This window comes from Stomoxys calcitrans, chromosome 1 (assembly GCF_963082655.1).
Source record: "Stomoxys calcitrans chromosome 1, idStoCalc2.1, whole genome shotgun sequence".
Lineage (NCBI taxonomy): Eukaryota > Metazoa > Arthropoda > Insecta > Diptera > Muscidae > Stomoxys > Stomoxys calcitrans.
This window is the reverse complement of record NC_081552.1, coordinates 137,919,479-137,939,343: the sequence shown is the minus strand read 5'-3', so window position 1 is coordinate 137,939,343 and position 19,865 is coordinate 137,919,479. Positions and strand designations below refer to the sequence as shown.

The following is a 19,865-nucleotide window of genomic DNA, read 5'->3' as shown; positions in this document are numbered from 1 at the left end:
GGCCCTTTAGACACTTTTTACCGAATATTTATATCAGATACCTGCTTTACTTCTGAAGACCCTTCATTTGAGCCACATATTGCTGTGGTCGTAAATTTGTCCTCTTTTTGGAGGTGTTTGTGGGAGGGTTGGACCCCCAGAAACTTGATCCCACATTTGGATATCAGATTCGTTTTCTATTCGCAAATACCTTTCATTTCAGTCCCATATTGCCATGGTCGGTAAATATGTTCGAATTAGGGGTGTTTCGGGGGTTGGGGTAGCCCCCTAACACTTAGTCCGACAATTGGATATCAGATATGTTTTCTTTTCCTAACTACCTATCATTTGAGTCCCATATTGTCTATACATATTTTTGGTAGGTTTTAGGGTGGGGCGGCCCGCCTAGGTACCCCATCCCAAATTTGGATACCAAATTTTTATTTTTAGAGTTCTGTACGAAATTTCGCTTAAATCGCACCACCCATCTCCGAGATCAAGGGAGTGAAGATAAAGTCCCCGAGTTAAAGTCTCGTTATTGTCTTGGCTAAACTTCTTATACAGAAAGTAAAAGTCTCGTATAACTGTTTTAAAAAAAGACTAACTGTGAAGACAAACTCCTCGCCTCAAGTCTTGTTGAAAAGTGTTGTAAAAATATTTTTGTACATGGGGTGTTTGGCCAGAAACGTTCATAAAAATTAATGCTAAAGCTGATTTATTAGAAAAAATCAATAAATAAAAAAGGGCAATTAAAAAAAATATATATATGAAATAAATAGTAATAAGAAAATAAAATAATTATATAATGTACAAATAAATTTTTTCGGATTTATTTTCTATATCCGAAATGAGGTAATGTGAAACAAGTAATTAAACATTTGCAGAAAGCATTTGGATTTAAGAAAAAATTAAAAACACCAATTTGGTGAGTTGGGCCTTAAGGAGCCCACATCCGGCAAATTTCGTGGATATAAGAGCTTCATTTAGAATTTATTTTATATGGCCAATTAAGGTCTCGTGAAAAGTACTTATATGCATATTTATAAAGTATATAGACGCAAGAAAAAACCAAAAATACTCATTTTTGTTTAACCGTCAATTTATTGTGCATCCCGAGAGTGGCAGGGCAAGGAGGAGAACCATTCGCCGTATCCGTAGTCTCCGAGCCGATGGACAGCCATAATTTACCGTCGGCAAAGTAACGAATGTCATCCGTGGCGCCAAATAATCTTAGGCGTTGGTCCCCGACGGAATCTCTACACTGAGGCTGATGAATCTGGATTTACCTGGAGTTGAATACCTTACTACTGTCCCTAACCTGTCTTTGAACTCTCTTGTAGTTCCCGATGTCTGGAAAATGGGCAGAGTGATCCCGCTACTGAACCCGAGTTTGGGGACTGATCTCCCTTCTCACACCAGTAGCAAAGACGTTACTCCTCCCGAGCCTCGTACGAGAATTTCCATTCGTCGAGCATCAACATGGCTTTCGAAAACTGCACAGCACAACAACAGCTTTGCATGCCATCACCACACACATTTGCCGTGGCTTTAATCAGCCCAGGCCATGTGATAGGACCGTCCTCGTGGCACTGGACCTATCGAAGGCATGCGACACGGTCAGCCATGCCAAACTATTTGAGGATATCTCCAACTAGTTCCTCCAGCCAGGCCTGAAACGCTGGGTCGCGATTTATCTGTGTGGTTACCAGTCATTCGTGAAACAGGGAGTTCCTCCATTCCACCCCCTCCGGACGGCATAGAGATCGTATCATTGGCGGACGATTGTACGATCTTGGCATCGATGCCAAAGAACTTGCCTCATATTTCGCTGCAAGAAATCTGAAGATATCTGCCACCAAATCTTCAGTCACATTGTTCACTACAAATACGCGTGAGGTGAATACTGAGCTGACTGTGACGGTCGATGGAGAAATGATTCCGAACATCAAGTGTCCCAAAACATTTGGCGTCACATTTGACAGCTCTTACACATTCTCCCCACATGCTACAGCAATTTACGATAAAGTCAAAAGTAGAAACAAGGTCCTCAAGTCACTTGCTGGCAGCACTTGGGGTGCAGCTAAAGAAACCTTGTTGAGCACGTACAAAGCAATTGGTCGGTCTGTGGTAAGTTATGCAGCGCCAGTGTGGTCTCGTCAACTTTGTGATACGCAGTGGAATAATATTCAGAATGCCGCCCTCCGAATTGCGGCGGGATCCTACCAGTGCGAAGACATAACTACATGCTGTCTAAGCAATACCTTTTGGGCTGTTATCGCAGAGACCATCCAAATCATCATCTTGCAGATAGATATCCACCGCCCCGAAGCCTTAAGGTAGATCTACATGATCCAGAGCGTAGATAAACAACATTCATGCAGACACGGTAGCAGATGCCGGCTCCCATTGCACCTGAAGAAATTGACTTCCTCCGGCAAACCAGAGTAGTTGTGGCTCAATTACGTCTCGGCAGATGCAGCCGCCTCAACTCCTACAGGGTAGGGATTAATGCCGATGTGCATGATGTACGTCCCAATTGTGACCAGGGACCACACGACACACGTCACCTGTTTAACTGCCCGGCCAGACCCACTCGACTCAGACCCAGATCCCTGTGGACGCACTCCATCTAAGTCGCAGAGTTCCTGGGTCTTGACACTCAACAGAAGAAAGATAGAACACAAAAAACTGCTACAACAACAACATATATTTGTTTATTATTATTGACAACTAATGAAAGAAAAATGGTTTTTTTAAAAGATGTTCAAACCGGATTTATGCTATACAGAAAACTTTTTGTTATTAATTTAAAATTTTTTTTCTTAAAACATGATCTGATCAATTCGTTTATCCGTTTTTAGAAGTCCGTCAAGAGGCTGTGCAACAAGCTCTAGCAGCATTGAAGACACGACCAAAGACAAATTTACCAATGCCGTCTAAAAGAAGTTCTGTTCTTAACAGAAGCCCCGAACGGAATAATGAAGATTCAGGTACTATTCAATTATTTTTGTGTTGTAAATACATTTTTGTTGCATTCGATAAAACTGTTTTCAGACTCGTCGACGGAAGATGAATCAATACCTGAAGAAATTTTATCTCCTGATAAGGAATACAATTACCCAAAAGACCATGTTAGCAACGTGGTGGAAACCCATATAAAACCACCTGTTCGCGAATCATCAATGGGAATTGCTTCGTTTAAAGGTAGTCATGCTGATAGACGAAAAAAACATGCACTCCCTCCAGTGGTAAGTTTCTGCAGCCAACATATATGCGAATTTTCTTTTTTTTAAATGTGTTTGCTGTTCAGTTCGTTTGTTGGGAACAGAGATGTTTAGTTTTTATTTTCGTTCGTATTGTTGGTGAAAACATAAAATGAATTTGAAGGATGATAATATTTAATTCTAATTAAATGTAAAAGTCGAAAATTAAACTATAATTGGTAGTGGGCAGCATTAACAGAAGAGAATATATTTGGGGTCAAAGTTTTGGTTTGCATTTTGTTCACCGAGAAAAAAATACTGGAAACTGTTGTTCTTGTTGTTGTATCCACATTTTCGTGTGGAGGTGGCGATTCCCGTCAAGATCATGTAGGTGAGCAAGCTCGTTCCGGTCCAAAGGACCGGTCGCCGCGGGCACAGTGTAGCCAATAACTCGCCTGTCATATCGAGCATCATAGGCACTCAGTATTTGTGCAAGAGCCGATGCCGCCCGGCTTCTCACTGCGACTCTCCGCTCGATACCGCCGATTGTCCGCGACTGCCGTTGCAGCTACTCCGAATGGAGCATTCCACTATCCGCAACCTGTGGACGCGCCCGGTAGCTCGCAACTAAGCTTCTAGTGACAGCAATGACCACCACACAAATTGGAGCTCAATGTTCCAGCCTGTGTGGTGCTCACAGCTATCCCGTGCCGGGCTAAAAATTTTAGGTACGATGGATGTAGTTGTAATTTTAATGCAGAATAGCTGAGTAGAATGTTAATAGAAAATAAAAACCAAACAAATGCTTACTTATTAATCATAGGGTTGTTTTATTTACCCAGTAAGCGATTTTTTCGTTTATTTTATATGGGGAAAAATGCTAAGTAATCCGCGTCTGTTTTTCGCCCGTTGTAAATGCCATTTTACGAAATCCTATGGTGCCACAATTCAATCTGAAAGGAGGATAGGAGGAAGGACGCATCATATATATTCAATGGCTAAATGCTATGGAATCCAAAAACAAAAAGCAAAATAAAATCGCAATTATAAACTTAGTTGTAATGGCTTAACTTTTGTTCTGTTGATATTCGATTTTTGAGTGTTAGTGTTGGTCAACGTTAAACTACAAAGTATTTAGCGTGAATAGCTAGCGAATCCGCCAAATTAACAAATGAAATAGACAACTGATGATACCGCAAATATGGTATTCGCATTAATGTCCACAAAGTTTGGACAAGTTATGGCGAAGAGGCCACCGTAGCGCAGAGGGTATCATGTCCGCCTATGACGCTGAACGCCTGGGTTCGAATCATGGCGAGACCATCAGAAAAAAAATGTCAGCGGTGGTTTTCCCCTCTTAACTATGGCAACATTTGTGAGGTACTATGCCATGTAAAACTTCTCTCCAAAGAGGTGTCACACTGCGGCACGCCGTTCGGACTCGCCTGTAAAAAGGAGGCCCCTTATCAACTTGAATGGGACTGCTCTTATTGAAATGTGAGAAGTTTGCCCCTGTTACTTAGTGAAATGTTCATGGGCAAAATTTGCAAATTTGCATTTGCGCGAAGAGCGCACAACAAGCCGATTACTGGCTTAGGTGTATGTCCGCTGTGGCATGGGGCGGATTTATATCCGCACCCTTTTTTGAACCTAACCTAATATAGGTAGAGGTCAAGTTAGGTTTAAGTGGCAGTCTCGCTTAGACGTTTTTGTCCATTTTGATACCACAGCAACAGAAAAAGGAAGATGCCTTCTAGTTGGGAACCTAAAGTGGTACTCCTTTTGACTTATAGAGCGCATAGAAGGTGTTTTTCGATTAGACAGTGACCTGTCATGACGGACACAATGACTGAGATATATGTTCTAGCCAGTGGCAGCAAAACGGTAGACCTCTTCAAGTCTAGATTAGGCCACATAATTTTGGAATGCTCACAGCCCCCTCTTTGTGACCATCTATCATTTTTTGAAATAGGTTTTTACCGGGTAAATACCCAGTGCTTGAGTAAGTACCCAATGCTTGGGTAAATATCCAATACTTGGGTAAATACCCAATATATACATATTTTGAGTATTTATTAATTTTCAGATTTTTTGGTTATGAAATCATTTTCCAAAAAAGTTTTAATGATTTCGTATTCTCTATACATAATTGTGACCTTCTGATCGCATAAAATCGGAACTTAGTTATATATAGCCGATATATAGGCCGATCTCCATATTTAAAATCTTGAGGTAATAAATTGGTCATTTTCCATCTGTTTTCGATTTAATTCGACACAGTGAGTTCTGATAGACCCCTACCCATTGCTGTGAAGTGTAATCCAGATTGGACCATTTGGATATAGCTGCCCTATAGACCGACCGCCCGATCTCTCGATATAGGGTATTAAAATCCATTTATTACCCGATTTGAGTGAAAGTTGGCACAGTGAGTTCTGGTAGACCTATACCCACTCCTGTCAAATATGGTCAACATCGTACCATATTTGGATATAGCTGCCATATAGACCTATTTCCCGGTATAGAGTTTGATCCTATAAAAGGAACATTTTTTATCCGATTTTGATGATATTCAACAAAAAGGTATACGAGGGTACCGAAGCTGCTCACTGTTTTAAATTTCATCGAAATCGGATGAAAAATGCTCATTTTATAGGCTCAATATCCTATATCGGCAGATCGGTCTATATGGCAGCTATATCCAAATATGATCCAAATTGCACCACATTTAACAAAAATAGGTAGGGGTCTACCAAAACTCACTGTTTCAAATTTCGTCGAAATCGAATGAAAAATGCTCCTCTTATGAGTTCAATACTCTACATTAGAAGATCGGTCTATATGGCATCCAAATATGGTCCGATCTGGACCACATTCAATAAATAGGTGTAGGGGTCTACTAGAACTCAATGTGCCAAATTTCACCGATATCGAATGAAAAATTCCCCCTTTATGCTCCTTATGCTCATTAAATTATATCGGGAGATCGATCTAAATGGCAGCTATATCCATATATGGTCCGATGTGGACCACGTTTGACAGGAATGGGTAAGGGTCTACCGGAATTCACTGAGCAAATTTTCATCGAAATCGGGTATTAAATGGATCTTTTATGGCCTTACTACCCTATCTATATAACAACTATATCCAAATATGGTCTGATTTGAACCACACTTCACAGAAATGGGTAGGGGTCTACTAGAACTCACTGTGCCAAATTTAATCGAAATTTGATGGAAAATTACCAATTTATTGCCTCAAGACTTTTGTCTTGTCTTCCAGACTTAGTCTCGAAATCGGTCTATATAGCGGCTATATATAACAGCTATTTATGGTATCAGAAGATCAGGTTTATATAGAAAGAATACGAAATCATCAAAAATTGCTTGGAACATTTTTTTATACCCAGTATTTGGATGTTTATGGCTAAATACCCGGGTATTTACCCAATATACCCGGGAAATACCTATTATTCTTAGTTTCTAGTCTCGGAAGGTCGTCCGCTTTACAAATCCAGGTGAATTGTGATCTGTTCAGCCATCTCGTTGAGAGATCTGCGACAATCGATTTTTGCGTTCAGAAATACGTTCTCCAGTGTTTTAATGGCTGCCTGGCTGTCTGAAAAGATATTTATGCCAATCGTCGTTATGACATTATATCTTAGCCATTCCACCAATTCCTTAATTGCAAGGTTCGCCCCTTGATATACACTGCAGTGGTCGGCTAACCTTCTCGATATTATCAGTTCTCAGTCTTTAGAGTACACCCCAAAGCCCACCTGGTTGTTTAGTTTGGAACCATACGTATACAAGTCATATGTTATTTCTTTTGCCAGGGATAACGTAGTTCCAATCGGTTCTATTAGGAATAGTGGCAAAGTAATTTTTATCAAAAAGGGGCTCAGGTAGGGTGTAATCAACACTGCCTGGAACATCGCATATTATATCCGTAGCGGCCATATGACCAAAGAGAAAGCTCCCTTGGCCTCACGGCAGAGGGGGCAACAATTTGTCAAGCCCCAATGTCCTTAGTGCGGCTGTGATGCACAAACAAGCCATCCATTGGATCCGGTTGCGTATTGAACAGTAGATGGACTTTTGAAGCGCCGTCCACCAGACCACAACAGCATATAGCATTATAGGTCTAACAACTGCAGCACAACTTCGGTGTTGCACTTGGAGCTTCCTGAAGTATAACTCTTAGAGCGCTGGGCAACTTTCACCTAAACGCCACGTCATCAGCATAGACCACTTTTACACCTTTCCCTTCCAGAGACAATAATAAATTGTTAATAGCTAAAATCGAAAATTGAGGAGACAGCACACCTCCTTGAGGCAATCCTTTGCTAACCAGATCTTAAGTCTGCCGGAATGCATCTTTTAGCAAGGAAGTTATTAATAAACTTTCTTACGGTAGAGTTGATGCCTAGAAACTCCAACTCTTCATGATTGACGTCGGTTTTACATTATTGACATCACCTCCAATGTCAAGAAGTGCTACCATTGTATATTCCTTGACAGCGAGAGAACCCTCTATGTAGCCGACTAGGTTGTTGTCACAGTTATCTCGCCAAAAGTGACTGAGGTCCTGTCGTCCCGTCTACCGGGGTTCGAGAGAGACTTAACAGAGGCCCACAGTTTGCCTGCACCGGTGCCTAAGTTACTTTGCTCCAAGTGTTCCAGCCACAAATTCCGCTTATGTTCGTTAGCTACCCTGTTTATTTCCAAATTCAGCTCGCTGATTCTGGGGTTAGCGGGGTCCATAGCACAAATCCGATCACGCTCGTCTGCGAGTACCACTGCTTGCGCCGGGAAATTGGGTCGCACTTGTAGTATTCGACCGGCTGGTATAAAGCGAGCGGCTGCTGCGTTGATGATGTCTCGGAAATTCCTCTCGGCCACAAGCACATCAGAGGGGGGTGCAGTTCACTGAAGCGGCGATTGGTATACTCTCTGAAGCCGGTCCAATCGGCCTTCTTATAATTGATGAACGTCCGGCGCTCAGAGGTTATGAAGTCGGGTGGTCGGTCGATGGTGAGAACTATGGGGAGGTGGTCTGACCCCAAAGAGATGACGGCTTGCCAGGAGACGTCACTCAGGAGATCAGGGGATGCAATTGAGATGTCTGGCGAGCTGCTGCACCTCCTCGTAATCCTAGTGGGGGCATCCTCATTCACCGTGCAAAACGTGGAGCTATCTATCTGCCCTGACTGCTACCCCCATACATTCCATGTATGGGTCACTAGCGTCAAGCGCAGGCGAGATAGGTCTATACTATGCCACGCTGGTCGTTACCTAGGGGAGAATGCCATGACGAGTGATGTGCATTAAAATCCCCCAGAACCAGACGACTATGGCCAGATAGCAACCCACTTATGTCGGGGTTGTAGGCCTGGCCATTAATCGGGACACAGCTACCAACCGGCGGTATATACACGTTGTATATCTCTATCTCGGCAGTACCAGACCTGACTGCTACCCCCATACATTCCATGTATGGGTCACTAGCGTCAAGCGCAGGCGAGATAGGTCTATACTATGCCACGCTGGTCGTTACCTAGGGGAGAATGCCATGACGAGTGATGTGCATTAAAATCCCCCAGAACCAGACGACTATGGCCAGATAGCAACCCACTTATGTCGGGGTTGTAGGCCTGGCCATTAATCGGGACACAGCTACCAACCGGCGGTATATACACGTTGTATATCTCTATCTCGGCAGTACCAGACCTGACTGCTACCCCCATACATTCCATGTATGGGTCACTAGCGTCAAGCGCAGGCGAGATAGGTCTATACTGCACGGAATGGTGTATAACGAAGGCCAATCCCCCACCTCCATTCCTTGAGCGATCCTTACGTAGCACATTGTAACCGTGACAACTGTGCAAGCTACAGGTGTTGGTCAGCTTTGTCTCCTGGATCGCTGCGACCGATATGTTCTTCCAACTCATAAAATCTACGATCTCATCGATCTTGCCACGCAGTCCGTTGCAGTTTAACTGCAAGAACGATACACTTCCCGGCACTGGCCTGGCAATAGTAGGGCTAGGGTGCTGTCGTTGCATAAATTGCCGTACGGGAGAGGTCGGGGGGGGTCACATAGTCCGGCGACGAGGACGCCGAAGGCGACGACGGCGACCCTTGTGACCCACTGCTGGCTATGTTCGCACAGCACCTTGCAACATAGCCAGTATGACTATACACCCGTAGTGAAGTTAGGCCAGAGCAAAATCGGAAATGTACCCACTCCATGCGCCGGTTACACCTAACCGACACTGACCGATGATGAAGGCGGTTCTGGCAAACCGAACAGAACCAGGGTCCGGGGTTCTTTTCAATCCCGGCACGGACCAGAAGCGTACGGAGAAGGCACTCCGGGATGTGCCTCTCCCATGACGAAAAAAGACGAACACGTACACTGAGGCGGCAGCCCTTGCCGATGAGGATTCCATCGGGTCAATCCGGTGCGTACAACCGGCTGCCATGGGATATGAATATATATAGCCGACTAGGTCGTGAAGGGCTGTTTCAGTGGATTTGCATTTAATATATGCATGCTGCTGCCGAGACAGGCCATTTCCAGGGATCTTTGACCTAGATATTTTTCTATCAACCTTTCCAGAGTCTTCAGCACAATAGGGCGAAAATCTTTCGCCTTCGTGTGGTAAGGTTTTCATACTTTTTGAATGAAAATGACCTTCGTGTCCATTTATCCCAGAGGTTGTTGTTGTTGTAGCAGTTCATTGTGTTCTATCTTTCGTCTGCTTGATTCTGTTGTGTCAGGACTCAGGAACTCTGCGACTAAGATGGGGTACGTCCACAGGGATCTGGCCGGGAGCCAGAACTACTCTGGTTTGCCGGGGGGGGTCGATTTCTTTAAGTGCAATGGGTGGCGGTCATTCTCCAAGGACTACATTCACCCGGTGGCCAATTACCGCATCTGCTACCGCATCTGCTACCGCCTCTGCTACCGTGTCTGCATGTGTGTTGTTTAGACCTGCTTGATATGCTGCTTGATCTAGAGGTTCTCTCTTGTAGCGCTGAACCTCACGCTCTTGATCATGTAGATCTACCTTAAGGCTTCTGGGCGGTGGATATCTAACCACAAGATGACGAATTGGATGTCTCTGCGATAACAGCCCAAAAGGTATTGCTTAGACAGCATGTAGTTATGTCTTCGCACTGGTAGGATCTTTGTCTCCTGATGGAGTTGGTCCACATGAGAACTGAGGAGACAGCCCATCGCAGTTCGGAGGGCGGCATTCTGACAAATATGAATATTATTCCACTGTGTGTCACAAAGTTCACGAAACCACACTGGGGCTGCATAACTTACCACAGACCGGTCAATTGCTTTGTACGTGGTCAACAAGGTTTCTTTGTCTGCACCCCAAGTGCTGCCAGCAGTGACTTGGGGACCTTCTTTATACTTTTGACTTTATTGCAGATTGCTGTGGCATGTGAGGAGAATGTCAGAGCTGTCAAATGTGACGCCAAGTATTTTGGGACACTTGATGGTCGGAATCATTTCTCCATCGACCATCACAGTCAGCTCAGTATTCACCTCACGCGTATTTGTAGTGAACAATGTGGCAGAAGATTTGGTGGCCGATATCTTCAGATTTCTTGCAGCGAAATATGAGACGAGCTCGTTGAGGTAGACGTTCAACCTATCGCAGATGTCATCAATGGGTGGGGGCCTGAAGCCATGATCGTACAATCGTCCGCATATGATACGATCTTTATGCCGTCTGGAGGGGGGTGGAATAGAGGATAGGTAGAGGTTAAACAGTGCCGGTGATATCACCCCACCTTGGGGAACTCTCTGTTTCACTCTACGTTGCTTCGACTTCTTATCCCTAAATTCCACAAATTACTGGCGACCCCACAGATAAATCGTGACCCAGCGTTTCAAGCCTGGCGGGAAGGACGTGTTGGCGATGTCCTCAAATAATTTGGCATGGCTGACCGTATCGAAAGCCTTCGATAGGTCCAGTGCCACGTGGACCGTCCTATCACATGGCCTGGGGTGTTTGAAGCCACGGCAAATGTGTGCGGTGATGGCATGCAAAGCTGTTGTTGTGCTGTGCAGTTTTCGAAATCCATGTTGATGTTCGGGAATGGAAATTCTCCTACGAGGCTCGGGAGGAGTAATGCCTCAAGCGTCTTTGCCACTCGTGAGAGATGGGAGATCTGTCTGTTCGACTCCCCCAAACTCGGGTCTTTTCCAGGCTTCAGTAGCGGGATCACTCTGCCCATTTTTCAGACATCGGGAACTATAAGAGTGTTCAAAGACAGGTTGAGGACGGTGGTAAGGTACTCAACTCCAGGTGAATCCAGATTCTTCAACATCAATGTAGAGATTCCGCAGTTCACTGAAGCGGCGATTGGTATACTCTCTGAAGCCAGTCCAATCGGCCTTCTTATGATTGATAAACGTCCGGTGCTCAGAGGTTATGAAGTAGGGTGGTCGGTCGATTGTGAGAATTATGGGGAGGTGGTCTGACCCCAAAGAGATAACAGCTTGCCAGGATACGTCACTCAGGAGATCAGGGGATGCAATGGAGATGTCTGGCGAACTGCCGCACCTCCTCGTAATCATAGGGGGGCATCCTCATTCACCGTGCAAAACGTGGAGCTTTCAATCTGCCCTGCCAAAGCTATGCCACACTGGTCGTTACCTAGGGGAGAATACCATGACGTATGATGCGCATTAAAGTCCCCTAGAACCAGACGATTATGGCCAGATAGCAACCCACTTATGTCGGAGTTGTAAGCCTGGCCATTAATCGGGACACAGCTACCAACCGGCGGTATGTGCACGTGTATGTATAGCTCTATCTCGGCAGTACCGGACCTGACTGCTATTCTCATGCATTCCATGTAGGGGTCACTAGCGCCATGCGCAGGCGAGGTAGGTCTATATTGCACGGAATGGTGTATTACGAAGGCCAATCCTCCACCTCCATTCCCTGAGCGATCCTTACGTAACACACTGTAACCGTGACAACTGAGCAAGCTGCAGGTGTTGGTCAGCTTTGTCTCCTGGATCGCTGCGACCAATATGCTCTTCCGACTCATAAAGTCCACAATCTCATCGATCTTGCAACGGAGATCGGGAAACTTAGTCACTCCATGCACCGGTTACTCCTCACCGACACCGACCGATGATGGAGGCGGCTCTCCGGGATGTGCCTCTCCCAGACATACACTGAGGCGTCAGCCCTTGCCGATGAAGGATTCCATCGGGCCAATCCGGTTGCCATGGGATTGAGGGATATCGTAGTTCCAATCAGTTCTATCAAGAGTAGTAGTGCAGTACTTTTCACCAAAAAGCGGTTCCAGCAATGTGTAATCTGCATTGCCTGGGATATCGGGCAGTGTATCAAGGATAACACAGTGTTCGTAGGCGCCACATGACCAAAGGGGAAACTGCCATAGGTCGCAACAATCTGTCTAACCACAATGTCCAGAGGCACTAAATGTAGCATTATATTCAGTGCATCCTCGCAAACACTTTGGATCCGGTTGAGTATTGAACAGTAGGTGGACTTTTAAGCGCAGTCCACCAGACCACAACACCATGTTGCATTATTGGTCGGATAACTGCAGTATATACCCAGTGCATGACACGCGGTTTTAACCCCCAACTTTTGCCAATGTATCTCTTGCAGGTTTATAGGGCAAGAGTTGCCTTTCCAAAATATTGGATTTGAAGTTAAATTTCCTGTCCAGCAAAACACCCGGGTATTTTCGCTTTCGGCAAATTGTACATTCTCTTCTCCCAAGGAGACATTTGTCGCTGTATGCAATTTGTATCTCCTGCTGTAAAGAACTGCTTGTGTCTTGTTCGGATTCACGCCTAGACCAATTTCGGTAGCTCACTTCGCTGTCGCGCGTAGAGCTTTCTGAAGTATATCTCTTAAGTGCTGGGAGACTTTCCCCTAACGGCAATAGCCACATCATCAGCATACGCGGCCACTTTTACATCTTTTCCTTCCAGAGACAACAATATATTTTTAATGGCTATATTCCAATGTAGTGGGGTATATACCTCCTTGAGGATCTACAGATTGCAGCCTACCGTACTGCATCTCTTAGTAAGTAAGTTATTAATAATCTTTTTTTACGGTAAAGCTGATGCCTAGGAACTCCAGCTCCTCCATTGTATATTCATTGACAGCGAGAGAACCCTCTATGTAGCCGACTAGGTCGTGAAGGACTGTTTCAGTGGACTTGCTGTTTAAGTTCGCCCCAGTGTGCGGGAATTTAAAAAAATAAACATAGGAACACTTGTTTATTAATTTTATTGAAAACTTTATTGATAAAGTTGACAAACGGACTTTATCCAGATGAGTGATGTCGATCAGATGGCCGTTCTCCACGGCTGTGTGGTTGCCACCTTCTGCTACAGAGATGAAGTATGTACAAAGGCGATGTGGTGTAAAATCTGTTGTTGAAGTGCAGATGTCGCTTTAACATACTCCCCACTTTGCAAGGTTGCAATGTTCTTCAGTTTTGTTGTTGTTGATTCATTATGTTATGACTAAGGAGATATCATTACGTTTAGGATGGGCTATAAATCTAATACTACGTCATTGGCTCGTGAAGCCTTGTTTCACATGATGAAGCATAACCAAGTAAGACGTATGTAATGCTCGGTGAAGTCATGTCCGTGAAGCTTCTAAAGATTTTTTCAGGCACACAACACATTATCATATAGCACCTATCCGGCTCGAAAGGCCATGTTTAAGTTCGCCCAAGTGTGGGGCGTCTTAGAAAAAACTAATAAACAAAAATTTGTTTATATATAATTTTGTTTTTGTTTTGTGGGTGAAGAATGGCGATGCCTAAATTCCGTGGATGCCAGCCACAATAGGCATCAAATTTCCAATCCGTTAAGTCATTCAAGACTCCGATGTCCACAGAAAATTGATGGTGTTGTTCTCCAGTGCGAGTGGTGTTGCAGTTGTCAGTTAATCACCAGGATCATTTGACAGAAATAAAAACGAGCGCTCTCTTATAAGCAAAAGTTGATATTAGAGTGTACGTGGTAAAAATCTCCTTATAATATATTCACATACAGATGTCCTGTATTCAGGTCGCGTTGTATAAATACTGTTGAGAAATAAAACGATTGCATAAAATTAAAAACAAACAATTATGCATAAAAATGTAAATTTCAGAGATTGTGATAATGTACTGTAGATATAAAAAAATGCATGCAAAGAAAATTAAATATCACATAACCCCATAGGAAAGCAGCATCCTTATAAGGTAATGCATGCGTTTAGTATAAAAGTGACTAGTTACTTGTACAATTTCGCATCCTAGTAGCCAGAACCTCAGCTACAGAGCTATATCTATCAAAAATCTGAAGGTCAGATCTGTTTTCTATAAACTTCGGGCAATAAAATGCAGTAAGTTGAGTCGAATTATCACAGAGGTGATGGAGTGGCGCCAATTTTGTATAAAAATGGCTTGTCATATACATGACCTGTCTTGCGCCGATTTATTTTTTTGGTTTCGCATGGGCTCAATTTGATACAGTAAAACCGGGGATTCTCATAAACATTCGAGCAAAATCTTCGAAATTACTGCCTTTCATGAATGGACATAACTGACCCCCAATTTGTAATAAGGCTTTACCTTAATTGGAGCACCACAGTCAGCCGCATTTCTAGTAATCTAGCAATCAGCTTCTTCATTTATTTGTATACCCCTGTGTTCAGGCATCCACACCACATGGCATTCGGTTAAGTTAGAACTCTGTAGTTTATCATGGAAATCAGCAGCAATGTAGTTAGTTGTTGAGTCATTGACCAACACCTTACATTCCGCAGGGCTGTCAGTGAATATAAAACAGCAATCAAGTCCATCTTCAATCGCAATTTCAAGGGCTTCCGCAAAGCCCATTATTCACCGAACATAGACGACGTTTGGCTTTCAATCTTGAAGTAAAATCTCTGGCCTTAGAAGCAACAAACACACCACATCCCGTAGACCGGGTTGCCACTGAGACATCAGCCGCAAAAATCGTGAAACCTTTGTTTTTGTAAACGTCAACTTCACGCCGATAGATTGCTTTAATAACATCATCTGGGATATCTTTTTAGAACTGGACAGTAGGTTGAATTCTACACTTAATTCACTCGGGGGCTTACTAAAAGAGGTGTACCTTGTGTTGTTATAATGGCTGGCTGTAACTAGATTTAAGTTCAGGATCTTCAACAGTTCCTTTGCAGTGAGCAGTCTAACTCTATATTCAGTAGGGAGTTCATGGGCCAAAGCATATACATCGTGGACAGGAGTGGTCCCGGCTACCCCCAGACACCTCCTTTACATATTGTTTTGTTGACATTCAATCTGCCTGTTGATGTATTTAGGACAATGAGCCGTGGATGTCCTAGAGAACTCAATCTTCGACGGACCTATATATATTCAGCGTAAACCTGAGGTGCAGGCTGACGCCATTGTAGGCATTATTTATGTTCAAAGAGAGAATGCGGCTTTATTATTGTTGGTCTTAAAAATTTAAATCCTATGGAGTAGTCCATTGACACAGATTCGTTAACGATCCTTTCCTATATGCAAATAATCTCTTTGGAATAATGTCTACCTCATCAATATGACTCATGACGCTTTCCATCACAATCAGGTTAATACATTTAAGAAATACAGATATCAATGCTATTGGTATATGGTTCTCTATATTTTCATGATCCAAATGTCTCTTATGCAGTTCTCCATAAATGCACTTTTCTTTGCAGTTAGCACTGCACGCTTCGAAATGCTAGGTTGGGCCCTGATCATGGAATTTGTAACCCTATCGTGGCCCCCCCGCAGACCGAATTCTTCGGTCCTCCAAACATTTCTCCAAATCTTCAAATTCGAACACATCAACCGCACCATTATATCGCAGATCATCTTTGCTCTCCATTAAGAAACTCTTAGTAATTCTGACCGTTGTCATTATTCCAAATTACTTTTCTTTTCAGTTTGCCACGAATGTTATTTATAAATTACCATGCCTCTAGTGTTTGGTGATCTGTTGACTTCGTCTAACTTTTTACGAAAATTCTCTTTCTCGCCTGTGTCACCCTTTTCTTCCAGGCTTCATTTTTCTCCGATGCCCTTAACAAATGTTCATAACTCGGCTCCTTCCTTGCCTTCTTCACCACAGCAAGTTTGTTTTTGTTTATTTATATTTGTATCTGGCCAATAATCTGCACGATGCATACTCCAGTTCATCATTCATTGATTTTTCAATATTGTCAAAATCGGGTTCCAATTCCAAATTATTCAAGGCTTTTTCCAGTTTGAATCTGAACAGAAAATTCGCTGTTTTACATCCTCCTTCATGAATTTCAACTGAGATTGGAAAATGCCTGCTACCACCAATGTGACACTCTCCAACCTCCCATGAACCCGTAATGCCCGGGTTTAGAAAAGTCAGATCTAGAACTGAGACATTGGCCGTTATGTTCCTTCGAAATGTACATTTACCATTATCAATGCATTTCAGATTGGCATTATTTATAATGGTCTCCAGTTCCAATCTTTTTCTGTTCGAAATTTCATCACCGCACTGGGCATTACGAGCATTGAAATCCTCCAGGAATCAGCACAACGTTTTCGCATCTCTACAGAAAACAGCAAAGTCTGCCAACCTCATAGGTAAAAGCGTCCAGAGGTACATAAGGAGGAAAATAAACAGAAGATAAGGTTACATTCTGCCTTAGGTTTTTGGTTTTCGCAATAACTATATCGAAGTCTGTATCAAACTTGAGAGCATAATGGTCACTCCCCCATAGCCTTCCGCTCTAAACTTTTTAATAAGATTGAAGTTTAATATTTTTTTCCTTCGACTCTTGCTCTCAGAGAAAAATCTAAGATAGAGCAACCTCAGATAGGGCAATGACTAGGTTAGGTTAGGTTGAAAAAAGTGTGCAGATATTAATCCGCCCCATGCCACTATGGACATACACTTAAGCCAGTAATCGGCTTGTTGTGCACTCTAAAAACTATAAAGTAACCTCTTAAAAAGAAAATTTTACTTGTTTTCAATACCACTCCCCTAAGTTGGTTCATGTCTGGAATTGTGTTTCCACCTAAGTACCGAAATCTGTTAGACGCGAAAGCCGAGCAATGACAAAGTAAATGCTCCAACGTCTCATCATCTTCCCCGCATGCCCTACACATGCTATCACTTGCCGCACCGATTTTACATAAGTGAGCTCGTAGTCCTATGTGTCCCGTCATGATACCAATAGCTCCTTACTGAGCTCCTTCCTACCTCCTTTCAGTAATAGCCTCGTCTTCTAACGATCTGGATCCCACAATGGGATTTTCGCCGTCCTACCGACCGTTTCGCTGTTCCACAATGTTGCATGCGCATTCGTCGCCCACTCCCTTAACTCGGACTGCGTCGACCCGAAAGGCTTCGGGTTAACCAAGTATATTGACGGCAGTTCTCTGGCCTTCACCGCCAAATCGTCTGCGCTTTCATTTCCCCTTACTCCGTTGTGGCCCGGCACCCAAACGATGCGGATTTTGCCATCCTCAGAGAAGGCGTTAATCTCCTTCTTATACTGCAAGTCTGTTCGTGACCTTACCGTCCTGGTTGTTATTGCCCTTATGGCAATTTAACTGTCGGTAAATATATTCACACTCGACGTCCTCGCGTTAGCACTACACCACTTAACGCATTCCGTGATCGCCCAGATCTACGCCTCCAGGACCGTATTATGGTCGGGCAGTCTAAAACAGATCTCAGTCCCTGGGTTCTCACTGTCACACTCTGTCCTCTAGCTTTGATCCACCCGTGTTACATGATCTTCCAGTTGGCTATACTAGGGTTCTGTCAATCCAAGACTGTGCCGATGGCAGCAGTGCCTCGCACTCGACTTCAGGGTTCATCTCAGGTATCCGATCGGAAACCTCTTCCCTTCCTTCCAGGTTTCCTATCGTCGCCTCGATTATACCGCGATGGTATGACCTGCTCCCATCCTCAATCTTTTCTCCCATCGCCTTAAGTATCATAGCCGCAGTGGCTGCCTCACACTTAATATGTATGTCAATGGGTCGGATAACTAGAATAGTCTCCAGTGCCCTTGTGGACGTGGTCCTTATCGCTCCGCCCATGCCAAAACAATATGTTCTCTGAACCTGTTGTATGGTCCTTATGTTGCAATTTTTCTCCATAGCAGTCCACCAAACTATTGAGGCGCAATTAAGTATAGCTCCTGCAGAGCCGGTATACTATCCTCGGATTCAGGCCTCATTTCGAGCCTACGGACCGTCTACACAGTGCCCAACATCTGTGAGCCTTCTCAGTACGCTCCTGAATGTGACACTTCCAATTCTGTTTCCTGTCCAAGATCACACCTAAGTATTTGACCTTGTCAGATATCGAAATCGTCTTATTGAGGAACGTGATGCGTTAAATTGGCCCACCTTCGTCTTCCTCGTGAACAGGCATATTTCAGTCTTCTCTGGGTTAACATTGAGACCTCTGGGTCTAGCCTAGTCATATGCAAGACCCTTTCGGCTCTTCTGGATAGCTCGTTCGGATTCTTACCCCTTAGAAATATTATAACATCGTCTGCGTAGCAGACGGGTTCAAATCCCTCCTTAGTCAGCATCCGTAATAGGTAATTTATGGTGGTCAACCATGAGAGTGGCGACAAAATGCCCCCCTGTGTCGTGCCCTGTGCGACTTTCTCCCTTATATTTATGCCATGGGACACACAATTTATCCACCTGGATTATTCAGTCTCTAAGGACCGGGTCCACCAGGTACTGGTGTAAGGATTGGATCAGTGTGTCGGTCTCACATTGTTAAAAGCCCCCTCGATGTCAATGCATACCGCCAGTGTGTTTTCGAAGGACCTCATCAGTGCAGTGGTATCAACGTCTTTTATGCTTGGACAATCTAAATTATCTTGCCCAAGTGTTCTTCTGAGTAGCCTTCCGAATTTTGTCCAGTTGGTTTTCAACTTATTCCGGAAGCTTATGGGATTCGGCGCTGGCCGTGCTATTCTAAACCTAATGTAGCGATTGTCAGAGAAAGAGTGTTCCTTGGAGACCCCCCAATACTGAACCTCATCGATCAGATTTTCCGAACATATCGTCACATCTAATACCTCCTCCCTAATCCTATTAACAAAGGCAGCGGTGTTACCAATATTAAGTGTTATTAGGTCGTCAGTATTCAAGAACTCTGCCAGGGCTTGGCCCCGCTTATTAGTGTTGGTGCTATCCCACGAAATGTGGCGAGAGTTCGCATCGCTCCCTATTAGTACCTCGTTTCCTGTCTGTTTTGCTTTCCTCACCAGCCGTTGCAGCTCAGACGTGGGTGGCGGTGTCGGAGAGTCGAATGGCAGATAAAGTGATGCCAGGTATGCTCCACCGTCTTCCTGTCTCACCACTGTTGCATTTGACGCTGACAACTCTGGGGAAAATATATAATTAATATTTTTATGACAAATAACGCAGGTCCTCGGCCGAGTACCAGTGTTAGCATAGAATAATTAGTAGTTGATATGATTCAGTCCAGAAACTTTGTTCTGGGACGTCCATGGTGTTGGATTGACGTTCAATTTTATACTTTGTATTTTTGTAATAATTTTATCTTGTTATCTTTGAATTTACATGTACATTGAATTATGTGAAAAATTAT

The 19,865-nt window shown here is 43.8% G+C and overlaps 1 protein-coding gene across 3 annotated transcripts in view; it reads left to right on the top strand.

Annotated features, from left to right (window-relative positions):
• The window catches only part of LOC106091540 (disco-interacting protein 2), a 386,680-nt gene that overhangs the window by 96,497 nt on the left and 270,318 nt on the right, over positions 1-19,865 (top strand). For all 3 annotated transcript variants that reach the window (XM_059361286.1, XM_059361287.1, XM_059361285.1), the window contains exons 4-5: positions 2,841-2,969; positions 3,034-3,227. In XM_059361286.1, coding sequence (XP_059217269.1) covers positions 2,841-2,969; positions 3,034-3,227 — 323 coding nt within the window. The remainder of the gene's footprint in view (positions 1-2,840; positions 2,970-3,033; positions 3,228-19,865) is intronic.